The 21,919-nt window shown below is 33.8% G+C and overlaps 1 protein-coding gene across 1 annotated transcript; it reads left to right on the top strand.

Moving 5' to 3' along the window:
• Positions 1–20,854: 20,854 nt before the first annotated feature.
• Positions 20,855–21,787, top strand: LOC113728947 (protein BPS1, chloroplastic-like). The gene has a single exon (XM_027253294.2). The coding sequence runs from the start codon at positions 20,855–20,857 to the stop codon at positions 21,785–21,787; it is 933 nt and encodes a 310-aa protein (XP_027109095.2).
• The last annotated feature ends 132 nt before the right edge of the window (positions 21,788–21,919 follow it).

Here is a 21,919-nt window from a genome sequence, read left to right on the forward strand (position 1 = left end):
ATTTCGTGTCATGTGATGATATTTTATAGATTTGAATGCCTTAGAAATGTTGAAATTATGTTTGAAAAAATTGCCATGTGGAAAATTTTTTGAAATTGGGCTTGCTGGTAAGGAGTCTCATTCAGTTATAGGGAAAAATTCTGTCCAAATTTTTTCAAAATTTCACTATAGCCTAAAAATTTTTGCAATTTTATTTTAATAAGGCCAGTTTGATCCAACGTTGAGTGTTCTAATTTTTCCACTTGTTGAAACTTTATATATTTTTTGAAAAATATAGTTCTCATTCAACTTGTAATTAGTTATTATGTAGTTAGAATTTTTATATTTTAGAAAGTGTATCTTGTAAAGTGGAGAGAATTATGCCTAAAATTTTGCATGTTTATTGAGATTTCTCCTCTTTATTTAATTTTACATGTAAGTTATTGATATAATCAATAAAAAGTTATTTTCTTTCTTTGATCATTCTTACATATTTGTTAATAGGAAATGTCTATTTATTGTCTTCAGAAAAAAGAATTGAGTAAAAAAGGAAAGAAAAAAGAAAAAAAAAGAAAATAGGAGTTTTTCTCCTTCTCCGATGATTTTTGTACCAACTAACTGGGTGCTAGCATCTACAAATGTCAATATTCACATAAAAAGGTACTTGAATTAAGAATATGTATAGCAATTTGAATGAGTGAAATGTTGTGTAACCGGGAGTATTTATCTAAAAGTGTCGATTTTCTCGTCAAAAGACATTTTCGCTATTTAAGTAAGATTTTTATGAATAAAGTCCCTCTTAGTTATAAAATTTGAGAAAAGATGATGATAAGCGAAGGGTAGCTACGAATTGAATATGTAATTTGCTTACTTGTGAAATTAGGATAGGGTGAGAGATTAAGTTTGACTTGTTGAAATTAGGTATAATTATCTTTCCTTCACTTGATATTATAAGTATTTAGTGTAAACTAAATGATTGTATAATGATCGTTTGTCGAATTATAAGCAATTGAATTTAAAAAAGTGCATGTAGTGTTTCACCTCTTGAATCGTTGTTGTTGATTATGTGTAAATTGTTTGAGAACAAGTAATGATTTAAGTGTGGGGAAATTGATACATGAGTATTTTGTGCTATATTTAGATGAAATTTTGCATTACTTTTGGTCACTTTTTCAATATTGTAAGAAGAAAATAGGTCTTATTTGTTAGAATTAATTATAAATACTACTTAGAGTTTAAAAAAGAATTTTGGGGTTGGACATTTTCTTTCTCTCTGCTCCAGTGTTTTCTCATGGAATTTAGCAAAAGTCACAAGACCTTCAGGAGCAAAAACAATAAATCCCAACGCAAATAGTAATGCGCTAGAGCAGCGAAGGTTACAGCAGCGACCATCATTAGGGGCTGCTGCCGGGTCATGATGAGCAGCTGTTGAAATCAAACAGCCAATAGGGATGCAATTGTTATGGCAGTTAACTCCTCCTTGTGGTTGGCCTTGGCTTACTCCTTGGTCATGAGCATACCAACACCACACAGTTCCCTCGTAGACGTATCTCCTTGTTTCTATTAAATCTCCCGCCTGTTGTTACTGCTCTCTTCGAGGCTGAGGTTGCTACTGCGCCTGTTGCTGCTGCTGTGGTTCTAGTTCCTCTCTTTGAGACTGAGCATGCTGCTGAGGCTGAGCTTGTTGTTGTGGTTCCAGTTCCTCTCCTTGAGGCTGAGGATGAGGAGGGTTCTTAAGTGGGCAATAAACATAGCAAACATAGGGAGATCACCAGTCGCTGATGAACGAAACTAACCGGGCACAAGCTTCAAATCCCGCAAACAGAAGTGAAAACACACTAAATCCCCCCCCCAATCTGGGTATCTTGACTCCAAACACGATAGCCGTATTCCAAATGGACAGGCCCAAATGTGTTGCAACAAACAATAAACCCAGCAATTGCAGATCCGATCCATACAACCTGAAGTATCTTTGGGTAGTAGGACTACCCCAACACATGCAAAGATAGTATTTCTGATGACCTCCCTCTTGTTTACCCCTCTCCATGTATTTGTAGATGATGAACAGGCAAAGCAGCTGCTAAGACATTGATGAAAAGAGAAAATTTCATAGCCTTCAGCCTATGAAATAGGCTTGGATTAGGTGCTGGAGTTGGGGTTGGACAATCTCTTCTCTCTGCTCCAGTGTTCTCTCATTTAATTCAGCGAAGGCCGCAAGACCTTCAAGAGCCAAAATAATAAATTTCAACGCAAATAGAAATGCACTACAGCTGCTTCGATGACAATTTCATTTGACTTCTCTTCACTTTGACCTTAATACAGAGCAATTTATTCATTTTCTTTTGGAAAAAGAATCGAGTGTCTTGAGATGATGATGGAGGACGTGAGAAGGAAGAATTGGTTGAAACCGGTTGGGAAGTCGTCTCAACACCTTGAGCTTCTTTTAGACATGCAATTTTTGCTTCTTCCTCTTGCTGACAGTCACCTCAAGCATGTCATTGAGTCAAAGGACCACCAATATTTTTGGTCGTTTAAAAAAAATTTGCAAAAATCCAGTGTGAAGATATCTATCTTCTTAAGATGTGTAAGGGTAGCATTAATGAAACCCACGCCAACCCTTTGAAATACCAATGTAAAAATGAAAAAGCATGTTTGATAGCATTACTACGAACCACTGCCTACATGCGATTGTGAGAATGTTTCCTAATGGAATACATTGGAGGTTGCCTAATTCATGCTCCATCTTGTCTAAAAAATAGGTAACACCTGTGCGTGCCCCATTAGTATTACTCGCTCTTATAATTATATTGAAGGTAAACAAATAGATGATAAGACGATGACTCTTTAAAAGAGAAAGTCAACACGAAATATCACCTAACTTTACAAGTGGCTTTGTACTCAAATCCCAAGCGCACAAATACCTCTATTGTTTTTCGTGAGTCCAAGTCACGAGCTTTAAATGCTTTCCTCAAATCAAGAATCCGACCAGATTTTGATGCTAATTTAGCTTGGTAAAAAAGTTGCATATTAAATTATCAATGCAGCATTTTAATTAGGTTTGTGGGAGATTATAATATTCATTTGAGTAGTCCAAATTACGTAATTTATGAAAATGTACTTGATTGAATGATTTCTTGAATGCTTAGATAATTCTAGAAAGTATGGTGAATTGAAAAATGACCTTTAATGGAGGAATTCATGAATGCACTTATGATATTTGTGATTCAATGGTTATTAACATTTCATAAATGGTTAAAAAGGTCATTTTTATTTTGATTTGTTATGTTGCCTCTATTTTGAAAAAATTTTGCATTTGTTGAAACTTTGAGGAAATTGATCATTGATAACAAAATGTATAAATGGAAATTATTTTTGTACATGATTATGGGAATATTCTGTGAAATTAGTTTAACTTTGCTTTAAATATTAATGCATATACTTATTTCGTGAAGTTAGTTAATTTCATGTTTTTATTACCTTTGAACATTGTGTTAGTTTCACATACTTGATTCCTTTCCTATTTTTCCTTGATTTGCATGTTTACTTCTTAATGGTTGCAAGTTTTTGGTCTTAAGAAATTGTTTTAATTTGACTTTATCTTTTGAAGTAGTGGAATAATGAACTCTCCTTTCTTTCTCAAGTAAGGTTAGAAATTCATCACATGACCATGGATATGGACAGCGCAAGTTTCTGAGAGGAGTATTATCTCTTATTATTTATTTTTCTTCTCTTATATTGAGAACAATTTGAAATTTAAGTGTGGGGGACGGGAATAATTGGCTTGCTATTTCGTGTCATGTGATGATATTTTATAGATTTGAATGCCTTAGAAATGTTGAAATTATGTTTGAAAAAATTGCCATGTGAAAAATTTTTTGAAATTGGGCTTGCTGGTAAGGAGTCTCATTCAGTTATAGGGAAAAATTCTATCCAAATTTTTTCAAAATTTCACTATAGCCTAAAAATTTTTGCAATTTTATTTTAATAAGGCTAGTTTGATCCATCGTTGAGTGTTCTAATTCTTCCACTTGTTGAAACTTTATATATTTTTTGAAAAATATAGTTCTCATTCAATTTGTAATTAGTTATTATGTAGTTAGAATTTTTATATTTTAGAAAGTGTATCTTGTAAAGTGGAGAGAATTATGCCTAAAATTTTGCATGTTTATTGAGATTTCTCCTCTTTATTTAATTTTACATGTAAGTTATTGATATAATCAATAAAAAGTTATTTTCTTTCTTTGATCATTCTTACATATTTGTTAATAGGAAATGTCTATTTATTGTCTTCAGAAAAAGAAGTGAGTAAAAAAGGAAAGAAAAAAGAAAAAAAAAGAAAATAGGTGTTTTTCTCCTTCTCCGATGATTTTTGTACCAACTAACTTGGTGCTAGCATCTACAAATGTCAATATTCACATAAAAAGGTACTTGAATAAAGAATATGTATAGCAATTTGAATGAGGGAAATGTTGTGTAACCGAGAGTATTTATCTAAAAATGTCGATTTTCTCGTCAAAAGACATTTTCGCTATTTGAGTAAGATTTTTATGAATAAAGTCCCTCTTAGTTATGAAATTTGAGAAAAGATGATGATAAGCGAAGGGTAGCTACGAATTGAATGTGTAATTTTCTTACTTGTGAAATTAGGATAGGGTGAGAGATTAAGTTTGACTTGTTGAAATTAGGGTATAATTATCTTTCCTTCACTTGATATTATGAGTATTTAGTGTAAACTAAATGATTGTATAATGATCGTTTGTCGAATTATAAGCAATTGAATTTGAAAAAGTGCATGTAGTGTTTCACCTCTTGAATCATTGTTGTTGATTATGTGTAAATTGTTTGAGAACCAGTAATGATTTAAGTGTGGGGGGATTGATACATTAGTATTTTGTGCTATATTTAGATGAAATTTTGCATTACTTTTGGTCACTTTTTCAATATTGTAAGAAGAAAATAGGTCATATTTGTTAGAATTAATTATAAATACTACTTAGAGTTTAAAAAAGAATTTTGGGGTTGGACATTTTCTTTCTCTCTGCTCCAGTGTTTTCTCATGGAATTTAGCAAAAGTCACAAGACCTTCAGGAGCAAAAACAATAAATCCCAACGCAAATAGTAATGCGCTAGAGCAGCGAAGGTTACAGCAGCGACCATCATTCGGGGCTGCTGCCGGGTCATGATGAGCAGCTGTTGAAATCAAACAGTCAATAAGGATGCAATTGTTATGGCAGTTAACTCCTCCTTGTGGTTGGCCTTGGCTTACTCCTTGGTCATGAGCATACCAACACCACACAGTTCCCTCGTAGATGTATCTCCTTGTTTCTATTAAATCTCCCGCCTGCTCTCTTTGAGGCTGAGGTTGCTGCTGCGCCTGTTGCTGCTGTTGTGGTTCTAGTTCCTCTCCTTGAGACCGAGCATGCTGCTGAGGCTGAGCTTGCTGTTGTGGTTCTTGTTCCTCTCCTTGTGGCTGAGGAGGAGGGGGTTCTTAAGTGGGCAATAAACATAGCAAACATAGGGAGATCACCAGTCGCTGATGAGCGAAACTAACCGGGCACAAGCCTCAAATCCCGCAAACAGAACTGAAAACACACTAAATCCCCCCAATCTGGGTATCTTGACCCCAAACACGATAGCTGTATTCCAAATGGACAGGCCCAAATGTGTTGCAACAAACAATAAACCCAGCAATTGCAGATCCGATCCATACAACCTGAAGTATCTTTGGGTAGTAGGACTACCCCAACACATGCAAAGATAGTATTTCTGATGACCTCCCTCTTGTTTACCCCTCTCCATGTATTTGTAGATGATGAACAGGCAAAGCAGCTGCTAAGACATTGATGAAAAGAGAAAATTTCATAGCCTTCAGCCTATGAAATAGGCTTGGATTTGGTGCTGGAGTTGGGGTTGGACAATCTCTTCTCTCTGCTTCAGTGTTCTCTCATTTAATTCAGCGAAGGCCGCAAGACCTTCAAGAGCCAAAATAATAAATTTCAACGCAAATAGAAATGCACTACAGCTGCTTCGATTACAATTTCTTTTGACTTCTCTTCACTTTGACTTCAATACAGAGCAATTTATTCATTTTCTTTTGGAAAAAGAATCGAGTGTCTTGAGATGATGATAGAGGACGTGAGAAGGAAGAATTGGTTGAAACCGGTTGGGAAGTCGTCTCAACACCTTGAGCTTCTTTTAGACATGCAATTTTTGCTTCTTCCTCTTGCTGACAGTCACCTCAAGCATGTCATTGAGTCAAAGGACCACCAATATTTTTGGTCGTTTAAAAAAAAAATTTGCAAAAATCCAGTGTGAAGATATCTATCTTCTTAAGATGTGTAAGGGTAGTATTAATGAAACCCACGCCAACCCTTTGAAATACCAATGTAAAAATGAAAAAGCATGTTTGATAGCATTACTACGAACCACTGCCTACTTGTGATTGTGAGAATGTTTCCTAATGGAATACATTGGAGGTTGCCTAATTCATGCTCCATCTTGCCTAAAAAATAGGTATCACTTGAGCGTGCCCCATTAGTATTACTCGCTCTTATAATTATATTGGAGGTAAACAAATAGATGATAAGACGATGACTCTTTAAAAGAGAAAGTCAACACGAAATATCACCTAACTTTACAAGTGGTCTTGTACTCAAATCCCAAGCGCACAAATACCTCTACTATTTTCCGTGAGTCCAAGTCACGAGTTTAAATGCTTTCTTCAAATCAAGAATCCGATCAAATTTTGATGCTAATTTAGCTTGGTGAAAAAGTTGCATATTAAATGGCCAATGTAGCATTTTAAATAGATTTGTGGGAGATTATAATATTCATTTGAGTAGTCTTGATTACGTAATGTATGAAAATGTGCTTGATTGAATGATTTCTTGAATATTTAGATAATTCTATAAAGTGTGGCGAATTGTAAAATGACCTTTAATGGAGGAATTCTTGAATACACTTATGATATTTGTGGTTCAAAGCTTATTAACATTTTATAAATAGTCAGAAAGGTCATTTCTATTTTGATTTGTTATGTTGCCTCTATTTTGAAAAAATTTTGCATTTGTTGAAACTTTGGGGAAATTGATCATTGATAACAAAAAAATCTAAATGGAACTTATTTTGTACATGATTATAGGCATATTTTGTGAAATTAGTTTAACTTTTCTTTAAATATTAATACATATACTTATTTCGTGAAGTTAGTTAATTTCATGTTTTTATTATCTTTGAACATTGTGTTAGTTTGACATACTTGATTCCTTTCCTATTTTTCCTTGATTTGTATGTTTACTTCTTTATGGTTGCAAGTTTTTGCTCTTAAGAAATTGTTTTATTTTGACTTTATCTTTTAAAGTAGTGAATTAATGAACTCTCCTTTCTTTCTCAAGTAAGGTTAAAAATTCATCACATGACCATGGATTTGGACAGCGCATGTTTCTGAGAGGAGTATTAGCTCTTACTCCCTATTTTTCTTCTCTTATATTGAGAACAATGTGAAATTTAAGTGTGGGGGATAGGAATAATTGGCTTGCTATTTTGTGTCATGTGATGATATTTTTTAAATTTAAATGCCTTAGAAATGTTGAAATTATGTTTGAAAAAAATTGCCATGTGAAAAATTTTTTGAAATTGGGCTTGCTGGTAAGGAGTCTCATTCAGTTATAGGGAAAAATTCTGTCCAAATTTTTTCAAAATTTCACTATAGCCGAAAAATTTTTGCAATTTTATTTTAATAAGGCCAATTTGATCCAACCTTGAGTGTTCTAATTCTTCCACTTGTTGAAACTTTATATATATTTTGAAAAATATAGTTCTCATTCAAGTTGTAATTAGTTATTATGTAGTTAGCATTTTTATATTTTAGAAAGTGTTTCTTGTAAAGTGGACAGAATTATGCTTAAAATTTTGTATGTTTATTGAGGTTTCTCCTCTTTACTTAATTTTACATGTAAGTGATTGATATAGTCAATAAAAAATTATATTCTTTCTTTGATCATTCTTACATAATTGTTAAGAGGAATGTCTATTTATTGTCTTCTGAAAAAAGAAGAGAGAAAAAAAGGAAAGAAAAAAGAAATAAAAAAGAAAATAGGAGTTTTTCTTCTATTCCGATGATTTTTGTACCAACTAACCGGGAGGTAGCATCTAAAAATGTCAATATTCACATAAAAAAGTACTTGAATTAAGAGTATGTATAGCAATTTGAATGAGTGAAATGTTGAGTAACAGGGAGTATTTACCTAAAAGTATTGATTTTCTCGTCAAAAGACATTTTCGCTATTTGAGTAAGATTTTTATGAATAAAGTCCCTCTTAGTTATGAAATTTGAGAAAAGATAATGATAAGAGAAGGGTAGCTACGAATTGAATATGTGATTTGCTTACTTGTGAAATTAGGATACGGTGAGAGATTAAGTTTGACTTGTTGAAATTAGGGTATAATTATCTTTTCTTCACTTGATATTATGAGTATTTAGTGTAAAATAAATGATTGTATAATGATCGTTTGCCGAGTTATAAGCAATTGAATTTGAAAAGTGCATATAGTGTTTCACCTCTTGAATCATTGTTGTTGATTATGTGTAGATTGTTTGAGAACAAGCAATGATTTAAGTGTAGGGGAATTGATAAGTGAGTATTTTGTGCTATATTTAGATGAAATTTTGTATTACTTTTAGTCACTTTTTCAATATTGTAAGAAGAAAATAGGTCATATTTGCTAGAATTAATTCTAAATACTACTTAGAGTTTAAAAAAGAATTTTGTCCCTTTTACTTGCATATTTTTTATTATTTTTGTAGGAGTTGGAAATGGACTTCATTTTGAATAAAAAATAAGCTTGCATTATGATGATTGAAATCCTAAAATTTGCAAGGATGATGAGTTTCAAATGTGGTTCAAGTCACTAGAAGAAGAAAATGAAGAAACTAGCTAAAAATGAAAGTCGACTCAAATCTCTCCAAATAGCCCAACTATTTTTTGTAGGAATTGCTTGGAGAGATTTGAGGTAGTGATTTGGATTGAAGTAACAAAATTTTAAGAAAAATATGGGAGGAGTCCAACTAAGAAATTTGGCCAATTTTTGGAGGGGATTGCTTGGAGAGATTTTAGTCAAACTTTGCGACTTCCGCTTGCGCAACTTGATTTCAATTTCATTATTTCACTTCGTTTGAGGGAAAAATTTGCAGACTTTTTAACTATAAAGGAGTGAATATAGAACTATCTTTTGCACGTGGATATAGAACTATCTTTTGCACCATTTCTTTTCCATATAAACACATTTGCTTCAAGAATGAAAGGAGAGCTTGGAGAGGGGCAAGGAATTTGGTTTATCCTTTCTTGTGTGTTAGTTAGATGAAGATGACATTGAAGGATGAAGAAGGCAAAGAGATAATTCATGTGACAAGGGTTACCCTATCTTCCCAACTCTTTATCTTTTATAATTGATTATAAGTTTAGTTAATATACAAGTTTGGATCTTATGTTTATTATGTGTTTCTAAGGTTTGTGCATTGGATTTTTGTTGAACTTTCTATGATTGTATTATATTGATTTCTTGATTATTTGATACTATTATTCTGAACAAGTTATTTAGCACTTTTACTCCCCTAATCATGATTAACTGGTCATTAATTATGATAATCTTAAGATATTAAGTTTGCAATAAAAATTAAAATTTAAGACTAGTTCAAGAAGTTTTTAAATCTAAGGAGTACACTCACAAGAGTAGAGGTGCACTTTTGTAGCTTTAGTGATTTATTTCATGTAATTTTATAGAGGTAATGAACTTGTAATTAATTTTATAACCGCAAAAATAGGTATGGATTAGTTATAAGTATAGTTAATTCACTACAAGAGTAGGTGTCACATGCATAAGAAAATTATACCATAACTAACCAATATAGTAGTGCTTAATGATCCAAAAATTGCATTTGCATGAATAATTAGGAATACCATGGTCTAAAGAGCTTTTATTTGCTATTTTCATGCACATTTTAGCTTAATCTCATTTTTTTCACTTTGTTGATTGTTTAAATAATAGAAGAGGCTTAGTAGTGCGGGTAGTCGTCCATTCTTTCCTGTAGGTTCAAACCTTAATACTCCATACTCAATTTCGACTTGTATACTTGTAAAAAATCACGTGTAAGGTATTTAGAAATTTATAAATATAAAACTTGACTATGGATTGAGCTAATGTTTATATGCATTTCCCGCGCTCGTCCAAAAACACCACAAAAACGTAGTTCTCAACCAATTTCTTAGTTCTTTAGATTAGAGTAGTGTAGGATAGTTTAGATTAGTTACTTTCAACCATTTCTTATATCTAGTTAAATTTGGATGAAGATTAAGGAGCAAGATAGAGAGTTTGATCTCATGTGTTAAGGGTGATATCTCTTTTACTACTTTCTCTCTTGTATTGGATTTCATGTTTAGTTATAATACAAGTTTGAATTTGTGTCTCATTATATGTTTCTAAAATTTATGCCTTGGATTTTGGTTGAATTTTCTATAATTGTACTGTGTTGATTTCTAGACTATCTAATGCTATTATTTTGAGCAAGTTATTTAGTACTCTTGCTTATCTAATAATGATTAACTAGCCATTAATTATTATAATCTTAAGGTGTTAAATGTGCAATAAAAGTTGGGATTAAACACTAGTTTAAAGAAGTACTAAAGCTATGAAGTACATTCACGAGAGTAGAGGTGCACCTTTGTAGATTTAGTGGCTTGTTACATGAAATTTAATAGAGATAATGAACTTGAAACTAATTTCATAACCATAAGACTAGGTATGGATTAGTTATAGGTATAGTTGATTCACTATGAGGTAAGTTTCGTATGCATACGGAAACTACGCCATAGTTAACCAAAATAGTAGTACTTAATAATAAAAACAAATTGTACTCCATAATTAGTTAAGGATACCATAACCTAAGAAGCTTTCATTTGCTATTTTCTTGCATATTTTATCTTAGTTTTATTTTCTTCAATTTGTTGATAGTTTAAATAATATAGAAGTTTTAGTAGTGTCAGTAGTTATCTATTTTTCCTTATGGATTTGACCCTTAATACCCTATATTCAATCTTGACTCGTATACTTGCGAAAAATCATATGTAGTGCATTTAGAAATTTATAAATATAAAATTTGACTATAGATTCAACTTAATTTTGAATGCATACCTCGTGCTCGTCAAGCTTTTCGCACCGTTGTCAGGGAAGATGTGTGGCACTCTTATTCTTTTGTTTCATGTTTTTGTGACTAATCAAAGTCCACAACTCGATTGATATTGTGAGTTTATTTCTTGGTTTATCAATTATTCATCATCTAATATTTTAACATGATATAGTTACTTCCACTACATGATTTTTTGTACTAACAGGATTTATGGTAGAATATGGGGAGGTTGGAAGAGGTAACGAGGAGATTCACACTGTCCAATACAAAACAACGTGAAATCTACCTTGAGGGAGATGAAGTAACAAACGGAGTTGAAGACTGTAACCTAAGTCTAATAAGAAAGATCTAGGGTAAGAAGATTGCTAATGTTATAGGCATTAGAAGCATCGCGAACAATATGTGGATGCATTTGAAAAATCTCAAGGTAATAGAGATTAGAGCCAACATGTTCAAGTTTGTTTTTAGCAACAAACCTAGATGGAAAGAACACTAAACAAGAGACTGTGGATATAACGTGGGTAGTTGCAATTTCTGCTAAAGTGGAGAATAGGATTGGAAGATAATGAGGCAACTTCAACAAAACACTGACATGGCTTTAGGTTTGGAACCTACCATTGCATTAGCTTAAAGGGAGGCTGGCTAGAAAATATAAAGCATCTTCTCAGCTATTAGCGACGTTATAATTCCACCTGGAGGGAGTAAAGAGGGCAAACATCTCAAAATCTTAGTTGATAGATCTTTCTTTGCCCCTAACTAAAGGAACCATGATTACGCTTAATAATTCTATACACTGGGTCAAATTTAAGTATGAGAAGTGTCCTGATTTTTGTTATTGTTGTGGTATTGCTGGACACAATGAAAGGACCTATAATCAGAATGGGACTAACTTTTCAGAAAGAGGCTCACTATGGGAATTGGATTAGGGCTAGCTTCCATGAAGCCATAATAGGAAACAACCTAATGGAATGATAATAGAACTAGAAATAATGAAAACGATAAGAATATGTTGTCTAGCGAACAAAATAACACTTAGAAAAATCTAATGCTAACTTACACAAAAGATTTTCACAATGCCATTAAAACTAGTAAAGCGCGGCAAGTATTAGGAAATTGGTTTAATTTCTTTTAGACAGATTTTCTTATTTTGTATGAAAGTAACTAGTTTCCTAATTGGTTTTAATTATTTGAAATAGTAGCCAAAGAATTTTCTATTTTTATGAATTTAGGAATGTGAATTATTCCCTATTGTGGACTAGTCTAAAAATTAGTATTGGTTTCCTATTGTTATTTGGTTCTCGACCAAATAATATTCTCTATAAATAGGTGAATTGACATACTATATAAGAGGCACACAAGGAGCATACAATAGTACACAAAAATAATACGTAGCCTTATATATGGGGTAGGAGAAGATTTTTGGGAGATGAAAGATGATATACAAGAATTGGGTATGGATTTAAGTTGTATTCTTGTATAGATTTTTTCTCTCATAATAAAGAATTTGTTTTCTCCCCATGGGCACAGGTTCAATAATAGAGTCAAACCATATTAAATCTTGTGTGTCATTTATCTTTCATGCTTGTGGCTTATTTATTATTAAATTATTGTATATTAGGTATCTTAATAGTTGTTTATTTTGTGTTTGGATCCCAACAAATGGTATCAGATTTTGATTGCAAAACTAGGCTGCTTACAGGCAATTGGATCCCAACAAATAGTATCAATGCGGGGCTTATGGTTGAATCGTGGTTGACTATTGAGATCAAGTAATTTGATGGCTATTGCTAATTGAACAATTTAATGGTTGATATCCTTGTTTCAATAGCTTAGCAAGAAGCATTGATGGTGAAGAATGGGAAGCCGAAAAGGCATAAAACACTTAATGATAAATCTAGATAGGTGATTCAAGAGTCGAGAAAAAGGTGAAATCTAATGTTGATTTTGGACGTGAATCGGTGGAGATTTTCTCACAATTCCAACAATTGATATTTCATCTCAGATGGTTGTTAGATTTGGATTATGTTCGTTAGGTGGTGGAAACTAAGGAGTCTAATTTTCAAATGCTATAAGACTCTAATAGCTACGAATTTTATGTTGCAGGTGGAGTTTTGGAAACCACACATGACAAAATAGTCCTAAGAATAGGAAGAAATATGGTGATTTTACTACTTGGCTATCTCAATAGTTAGAGCTCACAAAAAGTGAATCTCGAGTTGCAAGTGATGGCAAGAAGAAATCCTACGAACGGAAATGGTAAATTGAAACATTTTCTCACGAGTTAACAGGTGATTAGATTCCGGGTAACTACACATGTTCATTTGTTGATTGAATCAAAATTGGATGTCAAGATTGCATTGATTCGAATGTGTAGTTTGGTACCATATAATTTAATAGTTGAAGGCAAATGGTTGCTAAAAGAAATATTCGCCAGGGTGGAGGTTTATTGGGAAATTAGATTAGTTTCTTTTAGGCAGGTTTTCTTATTTTGTATGGAAATAACTAATTTTTTTAATTGGTTTTAGTTACTTGAAACAGTAACCAAGGAATTTTCTATTTGTATGAGTTTTGGAATAGGAGTTATTTTCTATTCTGAACCAGCCTACAAATTGGTATTGATTTCCTGTAGTTATTTAATTTTTGACCAAATAATATTCTCTATAAATAGATGGGTTGGCATACTATACAAGAGGCATACAATGGACACACAAGGGCAACATATAACCTTATATGTGGAGTGAAATATAGTTCTTGGGAGATAAGAGATGGTATATAAGAATTAGATTTGGGTTCAAGTTGTATCTTTATATAGGTTTTTTCTCTCATAATAAAGAACGAATTTTCTCTCGATGGACGTAGACTCAATGATGGAGTTGAACCATGTTAAATCTTATGTCTCGTTTATCTTTTATACTTGTGGTTTGTTTGTTATAAAATTGTTCTGTACTTGATATCTTAATAGTTGTTTGTTTCCCGTTTGGATCCTAACAAGAAGTTTATAAACCTAATGAACATGAACAGAAAAAATTTTTGGTGACTAATGAGAAATATAGTGAAAACCATTTTGAAAAAAGTGGAGTATAGAGAAAGGGAATAGAAAGCAAATTGATAAGAACGGGGGTGAGATGGCTAAAGGTAAGGAAATTGATAACATAACAAAATCCTTAATGCCTTTTTTTCTAAATGTTTTAATACTTTTTTATGGTTTGAGTGGGAAGATTTGAACCCAAAGCCTCTCATTTACAATCTCTTCCTCCAATACCTTTTAAGAGAAAGAGATCAAATTGAATGAACCTAAAGAAACCACCGATGATCATATGTGGCTTGATAGAGATACAGAAACTAAAGGGAAGGGCAAAGGGCATAAGGATTTCAACAGTAAAACAAAAACTAAAGAACTCAAAGCAAATGTGATGATTAGTGAGAGTGAAAACCATAACAAAGGAAATTATAAAGGAAAATAAAAAGAGGGAAGAAGCTGGAAAATACATTTTCAAGAAGTAGAGAAAAAAACCATTAACTAATAGTGCTAATGCAGAACTAAGAGAGGATCTAAAAAAAAAAGAAGGAATATTATCATAATTGAAGAAAATGGTTTGAGTAATAGGGAGATGGAATTAAAGAAGAAAAGTAGGATCACTGAAAGAGTTTTATAGACGTGTCTGAGGTGTGAAGCCCTCTCTTAATAGGGCTTCCAATTCCCAATGAGACTCCGGTGTAGAATTGTCGAGGTGCTGAGGGCCCTTGACAATTTTTCAACTCAAAGACGTTGTTAAACTCCACTCCTCTTCTTTAATTTTTCTTGTTTGAAATCAAAAATAAAAAAAATGTTTTATGAATAAAGTTGAAACAATGGGTTAATTTTGACAATCTATTTGTTGTGAACCCACGTGTGCTTGGCTGGTGCTCCAAAAAATTCCTTTTCACAAGTTTCACTATTGACTTCAAATTGCTGATAAGGATGTCAATTTGGATTGGTGGTGCATATGTGTGCATACAAGTGCTAATGATCTTTTTTTTGAGAAAAGAATGGTAAGTGCTAACCAAAAGCAAGTTTGGGGTGGGGAGGGGTGGTGGGGACTAGGGGGAGACATGAATGATATTATTTTTAACAAAAAAGATGGGAAAATTGGAGAGGAAGGAAAGGATGCAAAAATAGCTTTAAAGATTTCAGAAACTTCATAAACACTAATGAATTGCTAGATATGGGTTTTGAAGGTGTGCCTTGGAATTGGTGTGACAAATGGACCTGGAGGCATAGTTATTAAAACCAACCTGGTCGTCAACCTGATAAGGGAAATAGTTTAGTGGGTTAGTAGTCCAATCGCAGTTCAATGGTTAAACTGTTGAGTTATAAAATATAATATATAATATAACTAAATCATAGAAATTCAGGTTCTTGAAAATATAGAACCAATCCAGTGAAATCTTGCATTTTAAAGATACAAAGTTAGATTTATCAATTGCATTGAACTTGTTTCAAACATAAACATAAAATTTATGCTTCACAATGAAAAAAGACATTGGACAAGCTAAATTTAATTAGGAATCAACATCAACTTCAAAGTATTTATGCAGTCTTTTGCTCTCAATCGCAAAATTTAATTAGGAATCAAAATTAACTTTAAAGTATAATATCTTGTTTTTATGTAGTTTTTTGCTCTCAATTACAAGATTTCATGAGAGTAACTATATGTTAGGGATGAATTATGTTAAGATATCATTTTAATAATTTGTTTTCTAACTTTTAGGATAAATTGTGAGAGTACTAAAGATTCAAGGAAAGGTAGTCCTCGATCAGTTTGTCTAAGATGAGAAGTTCCTCTAATTCTATGAATTTTTCTAGAATATTCTTTTCTTGAATATCATTCGAAAACATTTCGGATTGCCCACCATTCCACCAATTAGTAATCCAAGATTCAAAACTTTTATTAAATGAGCGAGAAAACCACTGAGGCAAAAATTTCGGATTAATCAAATTTAAAATGATTATGTCCTTTTCTAAAAAATGAAAACACATATCATGCATCTAAATGTGCATCGTAGAAAATGGAGAACGAATCTATTGGAGAAGAGATAGAGTGTCAAATGGGCACCCATTCACAATGGCCCGTGCGAGTTTTAATATAGTAGAAGAGTGAAGTTAAATCGAAAATGAATTTAGAGAACAGCTTTGATTGTGTGCTGGTAAATTGAATGTTCTATGTCTATAGGTCACCGTTAGGAAAAACAAAAAAAGAAAGTTATATAATTATTCATTTTTGCATTATTAGCTCGTGTATCTGGAAAGCAATGGTAGACTAAAAATCATTTGTGCTGAAAGAAGTCGATCCTATTCCCTTCACTTCACTAGCTTGCTGGTAAACGATAGTATACACGACTTTTAGCAGCTCATAGGACGAAAGGGTTCACCTTCAAATTGTAAGACCAAATAAAGTTGGCTTTGAGTTGTGTAAATGATAAAGCCTAGTTTTTGGAATCAAATTTGTGTTACATCTTACCCCTACACAAAAGACGGGTTCTTTTATAGTCTTTTAGTCTCTTCTTTAAAATCTCTAACAATTATTGCAATCATGATTTGAACATTATACGAGATAAAGTACAAATGTGATGAATCCAGATTATACTATCCCGATTATTCAACGACAAAAATTTATTTGGCACAGCAACTTTTCTAATAAGAGGTAGAAATGTTTGTCAATAAAATCATTCCTGAATGCTATAACATCTCAGCAACAGGCCGTAAGACATGGTTAATTATTTGTAAAATTTCATACTAAAGAAACAATTATTATATATAGGAATTGCTACGAAATTATACAAGTAGTCAATCTTATCTTATAACTTATTCAACTAATATTAATGGCCCTGTTTGGAAGCTTGGTTTTTTACCAAGTTTGTATAAAACTAGTTTTTTAACAACTTGTGCTACAGGAACCCCCAAAAACTCACCAAAGTTTTTAACCTACACACTTAAAATATCCAAAACACAAAAAAAAAAAATTCTCATCCCCTTTTCTTCTTTTTCCTCTCCCACCACCACCTCCATTGCCGGCTCCGTCGCCAATTCCCGCGTCAATTCCCGGTGCCGGTCTTCTTTTTTTCCCTCTTTTTTCCCTCTTCCTCCCCTGCCATCATCCTCTCTTGTCTTTTTTTTTTTTTTCTCTCTACGTCCGGCACCATTCCCACCTCTCTGTGGGAAAAAAAAAAGAAAGAAAAGAAAGAGGGTGAGAAGTGGGAAGGGGACAGGGAAGGCGGGGGGAGGGGGAAGGGGCAGAGGGGGGCGGCGGGGGGAGGGGGAAGGCGGGGGGAGTGGGAAGGGGCAGAGGGGGGCAGGGGCAGGGGGAAGGCGGAAGGCGGGGGGAGGGGGAAGGCGGGGGGAGTGGGAAGGGACGGGGGGGCGGCGGGGGGAGTGGGAAGGGCGGCGAGGGGAGAGGGCCAGGGCAGGGAGGGGCAGGGGCAGGGGGAAGGCGGAAGGCGGGGGGAGAGGGAAGGGGCAGAGAGGGGCTGCGGGGGGAGGGGGAAGGCGGGGCAGAGGGGGCGGCGGGGGGAGGGGAGGAGAAGGGGAAAGGGAGGAGAGGGGTGGCGGTTGCTGGCAGGCTACTGGGGGTGGCGGAGGTAACGGGGAAGAAGAAGAAGAAGAAGAAAAAGAGAAGAAAGAAAAGAAAGAGGAAAGAAAGAAAAAGAAAAAGAGAAGAAAGAAAAGAAAGAGGAAAGAAAGAAAAAGAAAAAGAAAAAGAAAGGGAAAGGGTAGAGAAAAAAAATAGAAAAAAATAGAAAAGAAAAAAAAAGTATTTCACCTTACAAAAACTTCTACAAAATTTTTTCAAAAACTTTTACAGTGCACTACAGTAAAGTTTTAGACAAACTCCCAAAAAACTCAGGTTCCAAACAGGCCAATTATATACTATCCGAGAATGGTTGAAAACTGTTCCCGCCCCTTCCCCTCACTTTTCACACAAGATATATAATTTCTTTTTACGACACTGCACAATATATAGAGAAGCCTTTCGGCTAAGACAAGTATAATGGGAAAGTTGCGCTAATATTAAGCTGCACATCCATACTCTGACTACTTGGACTTGGGCTTTTTCTTTCTTTAATAAAGAGGCTTTGTTACATTACAATGGGCTTCGAAATGGGGGCATTGAACATTCTGGTGTCGGACCACAGACGCGGTTTATTGAAGCCTTATAGGGCGTCGGGGGATGGTGGAAACAGTTGTTGGTGCGTCTTGGTTGACTAGTCAGTGGACTCAAATAAGAGGTATGGATTAAGACACGCTATAAAGCCTATAAAAATCAGGTGCATTTAAATAGAAGGTTTAAATTAAGACGCGTTAATCACATACACATATGGCTATTTGAGGATTATCATACCCTAGAACATTTTAGATATGAATTAATTAAGTAGTGAAGGCCTTAATCCTCCAATTGAATCACAAAACTATGAAAGCTTCACTTATAACTCATGAATTATTCCTTCCGTCCCATTTTGATAGGTTTGATTTTTTTTTTTTCACATGGTTTAAGTAAAGTTAGTTTACTTTGTTGGAAGAATAAATCTAATTTACTATCTTTCTAAAATACCCTTATCTTAAATGAAGTATGACTAATTGGTTTTATATTAAATAAGTTAGGTTACATTCAATAACAACCTACATTAAATAAAGGCATTTTAGAGAAGTCATAAGTTCATTATATATTTTTAATTGAAAAGTGGACTATAAGTTATAACGAATCAAGAAGGAAAACAAGCCTCTCAAAGTGAAATAGAGGGAGTACTACATTTTAGGCCATGCTAATCAATTTTCTTTAGTTTGAGCATTGGGTTTGTATTTATTGCTCTAACATTTTTGAATAATCAAAGTCAAATAACCCTTTTACTTGATAGTATAGCAATTCATGCTATTTTAATGATCTTTAATTTTAAATCTTTTTCTCTACAATTTGCCGAGTAATTTTGAAGTCATAAAATTTTATTAATTTATTTTTTGGAAGAATTACCATTTTATGACTTTTGGTCATGACAGTAGGCCTAACGCGATGTGCGGAGCCCAATGTTAAAGAATTCAACATCGATATTTTCATGAACGAGGTAGGTCCAATTGAGTTTTAATTTACTTTGTGTTTTATTTATGTAATTCTTACAAATTTTAATACATTTATAACAAGATTTAGTATAGTTTCATTGAGTTAGTTTATACAAACAAAACTGGAGATACAACAATGGCTCCGTTTAAATTAGCTGTTTTTTGGGGTATTTTTAAAAATTTTACTGTAACAGAGTTTTTAGAAAATATTTTGAAATATTTAAGAGTAGTAGAGTTTTTAAAATATATTTTGAAATATTTTTTAAATATTAAAAAAATTAGACTACTTTTTAAGGTATCTTTTAGAGTACTCTTTAAAACTGAATGATCAAAATAGAGCCAAATGTCTTCTTTAACAAACAATACAATAATGTGATGAATGTTGAAATCTCAAAATTTCTCAACCACAAAAACCTAAGTTCATCGGTCCACTTCGGCTTCGCCTGGTATAGACCGTCAACTTTATCTTATCCAATATTTTTACGTGCGTTTGGACAACAATTTTATAAGCCCATAAGTAAGCGCTGACCAAGAATTGTATTTCAGAGTTAACTAATCCACGCATGTGTTGAGGGAGAGAATGAGAGCATTATTTTGGATTGGAAAATTTTCTTAAATAATATATCACTTGCATTGTAAATACGTCTTTTTTAATTGATTTTATATTTTTGTAATTACTGTTTTATCGTACATATATCACATTATAAAAGTTGCTGCATAAATTTTTTTTATAATATTTTAAATAATCACCTATCCAAATATGGTCATTATGTTTTTACTTAAAAACGTATACAATTACAATAAGTTTAGTGGAAAGAAATAAGATATCCAGAACTTTTAATCCCAAATTAGTCATCACTTTAGATGAAAATTATTTACTTCACTAGTAAAATTTGCAGCACTAATTATTTCGATACGACAAAAGTTACCAACCACATGTACACATATTTACTTTCCAAACGTGTAAAATTTCTCAAATATAAGTTTTCGATTCGACCTCACCCAGTAAACCTCACCCCTTCCTCTATTGTTTTTCGTTTTTTTTTTTAAATCCCGCTACTTGATTATTATTTGGTATTATCTGTATTCAAGATCCGTTCGTGGTCATTCACACGATTGTTCCTTTAATAACTAATTGACCTTCCTGACGGCTGCCTTAATCAATTACCTCCTACTCGTTTATGATATGATACAAAATTCCGGACCCAAAATTGCGTGATACAGAAGCAGAAAATGGACCCAATGGTCGCCAAATCCGTGTCCGATGGCAACTTGAAAGAAGAAATGCACACGACAATGCACATTAAAAAGCAATAAAGCTTGCGCAGTTGCACACGGATGAGCACATTTGACCACCAACATCTAGTCCTTGCATTGAATGTATATCACATTTGTCAATTGCTGCTGGTTTTGTCCATCCCAAATCCCTTGTTGGCTAAGCTTACAGCTAAAGTAGCCAATAAAAAAACCACTTTTGCAACTTGCTTGATTGCCTTTAGTCTTTTCGATAATAATAAACCAGCCCTCATACTCCTTATCCTCAAAACCTCATTCAAAGCTTTCTTGGTCCTATACTCCTATTTGTTTCTTTTGGCCAAATGGTAATCTTGGTAGAAAAGCTAGGTCGTTCCCTCAAGTTTCATCACAGACTGGATCATAACAATCACCCCAACCATGATGCTGAAGAAGCCTTATTGGCTTCTTTTCAGGCTTTTCGATCCGAGGTATCGAAGTTATTAAGCCAAATTATGGTAGAAGCCAAGCCTGGATCAGAGTTCTTGTCTTTGGCCTGGGTTCATAGGTGCCTCGAGGCGTTACCGATGATCGACAAGGCTTTTGCTAAGCTAGTGGTGGATGTAGATTACCCCATCGGCAAGTGGGAAGCTGCTGCATCTGAAGCATATCTTAAGCACAGCTTGAATGTGCTGGAGTTGCTCAATAAAATAAGCTCCTCACTTTCACATTTAAGCCAGGCTAGGCTAGCGTTGGCCCATGGTTTAAGCCTGATCGAAAGTTCGCCTTCTTTGGCTTTGAAGCATCTTCAGAAAATCCAGCCTAATGACCTGGGAAATGATTTCAAAGTGGAGGGTACCAAAAGGAATGAAGAACAGTTCAGTTCTCGCAAGGAATCGATAATTCATGAAGCTATGATGATCATGATAAGCTCTGGATTGTGGCTGTTTGGAATTATGATATCAGGCCTGTGCAGTGATGTTAAGCCGTATTTTCTCATGAGAAAATCAGCTCATAACTTGCATGATCCATCATTGGAAAGCCTGGACTCCTTGCTTAGTGAAGAGATCAGACAGAAGAGTATGTTGAAAGAAATTAAAGAGGTTAACGAGGCAGCAGCTGAGCTAGCTACAAAGATAGAACATAGAAAAGGAGATGCAGCTGCAGAAATATTAGGTAGAAGATTGGAGGTTCTTGAGAAGATGCTTCAGAAAATTGGGAAGCAGACGGATTGCCTGTTCTCTGAAGTTCTAGTGGCAAGGAATAAATTGCTCGACACTATTCGACTCAAGAAATGATAGATGTTAGGCTATTTGTACAAATCATTTTTAAGTTTTCATACCTGTATGTATATGTATTGTTCACAAATTGTAAAACACAGGACACCCACACACACTACGCCCCTACAAGTAAATCAGGTTTGCTCATAA

This window comes from Coffea arabica, chromosome 2c (assembly GCF_036785885.1).
Source record: "Coffea arabica cultivar ET-39 chromosome 2c, Coffea Arabica ET-39 HiFi, whole genome shotgun sequence".
NCBI lineage: Eukaryota > Viridiplantae > Streptophyta > Magnoliopsida > Gentianales > Rubiaceae > Coffea > Coffea arabica.